The 6,170-nt window shown below is 45.7% G+C and overlaps 1 protein-coding gene across 1 annotated transcript in view; it reads left to right on the plus strand.

Annotated features, from left to right (window-relative positions):
* Nucleotides 1-2,505, plus strand: part of LOC131285573 (MOXD1 homolog 2-like) — a 45,287-nt gene extending 42,782 nt beyond the window's left edge. The window contains exon 9 of the mRNA XM_058314432.1: nucleotides 2,212-2,505. Within this exon, the coding sequence (XP_058170415.1) occupies nucleotides 2,212-2,505 (294 nt within the window). The remainder of the gene's footprint in view (nucleotides 1-2,211) is intronic.
* The last annotated feature ends 3,665 nt before the right edge of the window (nucleotides 2,506-6,170 follow it).

A 6,170-nucleotide genomic window follows, 5' to 3' on the forward strand; every position in this document is an offset into this window, starting at 1 on the left:
ACCATGAAAAAATCTCGTACATGTCCTGCTAGGCCTCATTCGCCGGATGTCTTTCAGGTCTTTCTATCTCCGGTCTTCTCGGTGGCCGCCAGAGAGACCATAATAAACCCATTGATGGCAATGATTAGAAGTAACTGTGCGTGATTGCTTTATGAACGCTTTTTGTACGAAAGGGAAGCTTTTGTTTGAAGCTGGGAGTGGGTGGGGAAGCGATTACACAAACGCTGATAATAGATGGAACTGTAACGCTCGAAGGACACTTACGTTTACGAGATGAAAGGTACAACTCCCAACGTGACGTAAGACGACGTGACGACTCGCCTGCTGAGATAAAAACACATTGGAATAGCTTCTACACTAAACTGGATCTCAGCTCGACTGCAGGAAAACGCAGTTTTTCCGCTCGTTCGTACACTAGCACCTGCTTCCCTCGTGTTCCCGGAGAAGTATCCATGTCTTTGTATGAATATTAAATTTTTAATTTTTTTATTTGCCTTCCACGTTCGCACATTTCACAAGTTGTTTTTCCACTCCCCCTCAACGAGGGAGAAAAACTCTCAAGCAGCGAGCGTTGGGCCTTTTCCGCTGACCAAATGGTCATCCAGCGCAAACCCTCCGCTACATTTGCAGCATTTCTGCTCGGGATTTCTGGATTTCAAACGGAATAATTGAGGCGCAAAAGTTTGTTTATGCCATTCGGTTCTAGGCTCGTCTGGGTGCTGATCCTTATTCTTCAGCCGCTTCCCTTCCCAGCCGTCGGCGTGGGATCCGTTTTCTTGCAAGGAACCTTAGCGTTCGCATGTCGGGAAAAGTCGGGAGGTGGTGAAATAAAAATCCGCATCCCTCGGTCCGCTTCTTTTACGGGTGACTGCAGTCGGAAACTCTGCACGCCAAAGGACGAGTAACACGGAGAAGTATAGGGCCAAGGAGCTCGTTAAGAAGTTTTACATTTTACCCATCTTTTGTTGCCGACGTCTTGTAATGGTTTTGTCGTTGCATTAAGATGCATCCCGAGGGTGACTGTTAGGCGGTGGTTGGAGTTTAGATTAACAACGTCGTTTATAGTTAATTTATTTCGAATGCCAATTATGATCTTTGAACGTTTGTGGATTTTAGGTGGACTCCTTAAGACGAGAGAATTTTAATCCTCATTTTGGGGAAGTGGAATTCTTGACAACTGTTTCCCGATATAGCTTGTAAAAAAATACAACATCTTTCCCTTGAAGAAACCTTTCTTGAGAATGTCCTTCCTTTGATGGAACACTACAAAAACCAAGTATCACTCTCGTTAGCAGAAACGGTGGTTGAACATGAAGGAAAGGATACAGTTTTCGTCGAGAAAATGGCTTTGGTAATTGGTATGCGGTTACGGGTGGAGCTAAAAGAATCCAACAACTTTCCTTCCCACCCTCGTGTTCGCCCCCTTCGCCCCCATTTGCGTCCTGCAAGATGGACGGATGTGTTTTGGATCCTTCATCCGATGGATATCGGTTTCACATTGCCCGTCCGACGCAAGGAACCCTTCTGAGAGAATGCTTCTAGATCCGAAACAAGGTGTAGCATCATCGGAATGGGAACGATTCTCCGCAAAAAGGGCACTTTCCGCACACTCGCTGCCTCGAGCTTGCCCAAAACTATATCATCAACATTATCTCGACTCACATTTCCTCCCCCGCTCCCGAACGTCCAGTCGTCGAAAACGCAGCATCAAATGCGAACCGCACAAGTGAAAAGTGCACGATGCAACTTCCATCACGGGTTTCCTCACTCTCCCGACGATGCCCCGGGAAAAACCGCCCCACGAGTGGGATTGCAGTTGGGGTAACGAATTGGAACAAATGACCAGAACGTTCCATGTTTTATCAGAAAATCCACCCCGACCCTGCCTGCGTTCGCCGCCGTTCCGAGTTTTCTTGGTTTCCCGAAAACGTGTCCCGGTGGCAGATATGAGTGGTATCATTTTCCACCAAACCGAACACTTGGCGAGCAAGTGGTGGACGAACAAAAAAATAGAAAAGAAGAACAAGTGGGGGAAAACACGAGCGAAACATTTAAACAGTAAAGTGGGTTTACCGACGTGAGGAACGTGACGAAATTTTCAATTCGAAAAAACATTTAACCGAACCGTTCCCGAGTGGTGGTTTTATTTTTCGGTAGTTCTTGTCCCGGTTATTCATCTGGTTTTTCTTTTTTGCTTTTGTCTCCTTTCAGGGCAGCGAAGCGGAAGCGTACGGTAGCAACATAACGCAGTCGTGGAAGCCGGTCGACACGTGCCGTGCCGTTCACACCAACCTCGTCACGGAGATGATCGACATGCCGGCGATGGACGATCACGAGTCGACCAACATGATCGATGTGGATCTGAAGGCGAAGATGTCGCGCAGCGGCCAGCAGACACCGCCCACCACCAACCACCGCCAGGTGGGACGCAGTGCCGGCACGGCGCTGTTCGAATCGTTCCTGCTGCTCTCCCTGGCGACCTTCGTTGGGCTGAGCGTGCAATAAACACCAGCAAGCCACCACAAACTGCATTAGCAAACGAAAAACAGGTCCCGAATCGAAACATAACACACACACACACACTAGTGCAAACATATTAAAAAAGCAATAAATACCCTAAATCAAATACACTCTTCCCCGCGAACATAGTTGCGCCATAGCGAGCCGGAAGCTCATTACATTCCGCGAGAAAAGGGGAAACAATATCTGCCACATCGCTCCAGGATAAAAAAACAACCAACCAACCAAACTGTAAATATCATCATCATTTGTTGTGAGGACGGGGGTGCTTCAGATAAGCGAATCATAAAAGGAAGAAAGAAAAGAGTGATACCATACTGGAACAGAACAAAAAACTATCCACACTGGGAGAAACAATTTGTATAAAAGACGGCAAAAAGAAACCAGAATCGAAAAATCAACTATACTATAAAATGAACGTGTATATAGCTTCATTTACTGTAAAACTAACTAACTGAATAAGGATGGGGTTTCGAACGCGAGCGAAGGACGCGAATCCTATCGTCACGCCTGCATCACCACAGCAATACTAACCAGTTGATTAATGTTTAGTTTGAGAGTTTTCATTTGTTTTCCGACCCAACCCCGCCGCCGCGGGTTTCGTTCTTACACTCGTGCTAGCTGAAACACAAACTGTTTAACCGAATAATGTGTATGTAGAACGTGGCATCCGTCGCCCGACGGAGGCACGGGTGGAGGCTAACTAAAACGGTGGAAGGATGGGAAAGGTGTACGCTGTAAAACTAAACCAAAGCGATTACGAATAAATTGTCAAAATAAGCTAGTTGTTACTTCTGTTCTCTGAGTATATTGGTTTTGATATCACACATTTAAAAAACACATCCATCGATTGGTTTTTCTCATATAGATTGTGTACAGTAAGTTCCATAATAAAATGCGAATGTTTTCAATGCTTATTTTTGGGTAACTTTAAACGTTATTTTTACCGTGGTCATGCATCTGGCAGTAAACTTTGAGACGATGTCATCAAAACAGTGGTTCTCGAGTAAAAAAGTGTAGAAAATTGTTCGCAAAGAAGATTGTGACTTGTTTACTGGACGTCTAAAAACACGTAAAACAAATTTTGCTGATTGTGAGATGCCACCTGACTACTGTTTACCGTATCGTTCACTCCTTGTTGAACTACCTCTCTGAAAACCAGGAAGTAGCCATCCACTCACACGTCGAAGGTCATCAGATCAATGAGAGATTAAGTGAGGCAAAATCGTATCACACCGATCCGGAAATTGGCTAAAGAAACCGATATTTCAAAATCTACCATGAATCGGCGGATCAAACATGACTTAAAATGTTTGTCCAGAGTAAACCGTCTTCTTGCACCAGACCGAATCAAACAACTATAGCTAGAGTTCCCGAAGCATTTGGTGTGAACATTAAAATAAAAGAAAACCGTCATCGCCTTCTCTGATCAAAAAATGTTCATCGTCGATCCCGTGTCTAACACACGTACAGACAAGTTTATATCGCCGAAAAAGGTTGAGGATGTTCCAGAGAATTTGGAAACTATTTATTTATTTATTTATTTATTTATTTATTTATTTATTTATTTATTTATTTATTTATTTATTTATTTATTTATTTATTTATTTTTTTATTTTTTTATTTATTTATTTATTTATTTATTTATTTATTTATTTATTTATTTATTTATTTATTTATTTATTTATATATTTATTTATTTATTTATTTATTTATTTATTTATTTATTTGTTTTTTCCCTCCCACCGGGCTTGAATTCTTTGCTTTAAACAACTTGGGCACATGATCGGGTTAAGGCCTGTGAACGTTCTAGCACCATTGTTGGATCCATTTTTTTTTATGGGACATACTGTAATGACTTGCTCCCGAACGCACGATCAAGCAATGCAATTGATTTTACGTTCTCTAATCACAAGTGATTGCTTGGCCCGATCGATTTCCTTGGTAGGCCGGATCTGCTTGGGACGATATGGTGCAGCTTTAATCATTCTACATTGCAGTTCCTTCACCGGAATGGAGGAAGGAACCGCTTCAACTTCAATGGGCAACGCAAGAACTCGACGCCATGGTGAATAATCTCCTCGGCATCATGTGTATGCGTTCGTGTTTGGTGCACAAACTTGCAACGCCGTACCGTGAAAATTGTATTCTGGGAGGCTTCTGGCAATTTTCCCTTTCTCCTCTCTCCCCCCCCCCTCCCTTCCCCCACACACGCCTCTCCCACACGAAGCTTCCGGTCGGTTTGCCGTCGTTCGATCGATTCTTCAAAATGAAGCTAGCAAAGCAAATATTTCATCAGCACAAACACGAGGAGGAGGTGGAGGGAGATACACCATCGCTCATCGGTTCGGAAAACGGATATCGGAGGAGGTTGGCGATTTTCCCGGCGTTCCATCCCGGTGTGGCCACAAACTGATAATTAATCTTCACAAGTCTCGCGCGAGCGCCAACAACGTCCCTTCGTCGTCGTCGCGTCCCTGGTTGGAGGCTCCGGACCGGGATCCTGCCGTTCGTTTGTTGTTAGCGTGTCGGTGGTAGTGTTGCAGTCTGGCCGCAAAATCCCTTTAGGGATCGTGCACGCACCGGGCGAAGGTCAGTTGCTCCCTGACGCATCCCACATGGCGTTCGTGTGTGAAACGTAAATTATGCACCCGAAAGGCTACCCTACGTTTGGAAGAGGTTTCGATGGATTGGAAAGGACGCTCCTGAGTTTTCTCTTCACCCCGTGGGCGAACGAGCCCGTCACGCCAACGGGAGTAATTCCGTGCTCGAACGCTAAGGACGGTGCGATGGATGCGAGCCAAAAACGCAATTCATCAGAGAATAGTTAATTCAGTTGCCACGGTAGTCGTGCGTGTGCCATCCTGTACGAGGGTCCTGCAGTCGAGCCGAACGTGCGCTCCCAGAGATTGGAGAAGGATTTCGAACTTGCCAATCGGTAAGATACCATATATTTAATTGATCGCATCGTTACAGTGAGCGGAGCTCAGCCCAAACAAGGGGAAAAGACACCCGCGGGGCGTCGATGTAGGACACAGGGTTCTCCTCCAGAAGTGCACGAAAACTGCAGCACTGCACCGGCCAACAATGGCCACACCGAAGGACATTAGAGCCCGTTGCGTTCGGGCCACGTCATCCGGCCGTTTTCCCTAATGATACCCGACGAGGCCAACGGGACGTCTAGACGTCTGACGACCACTAAATTGGTTAGTCCCTCGTCGAGCGCCAGAACCCGAGCCGGTTTGGGTGTTGTTTTTCCACCACGACATGAAAAAGGTCAATTTAAAGGCATATACATACAACATCGCTCGTTCCACGCGACGGGCGGGTGGAAGGCTACACCCACCGTGACACACACTCACACATATGCACGCATGCACGCAACGATTTTTCGTTCGACTTTATTGGTTTCGAGTTTGTCCTTTCGGCGATGGAAAGCTGGAAAGGTTACCTTCCGCGTAGGTTTTTCGCTTCCACGCGCACCTTTTTCCCTAATTTGGCGCAATCTTGCTCACGAAAGGGCAATTTTCCGGTCGATGGGTGGGAGTTAAAGTCGTCGACAGCGTGGCGTGCCCGCTTGGGTCACACAATTGTAGGTCGCACCGAAAAAGGGAAAGGGAACTTTCTTTTACTTCAAATTATCCGTTTCC

The sequence above is a fragment of the Anopheles ziemanni genome, chromosome 3, assembly GCF_943734765.1.
Source record: "Anopheles ziemanni chromosome 3, idAnoZiCoDA_A2_x.2, whole genome shotgun sequence".
In the NCBI taxonomy this organism is placed as follows: domain Eukaryota; kingdom Metazoa; phylum Arthropoda; class Insecta; order Diptera; family Culicidae; genus Anopheles; species Anopheles ziemanni.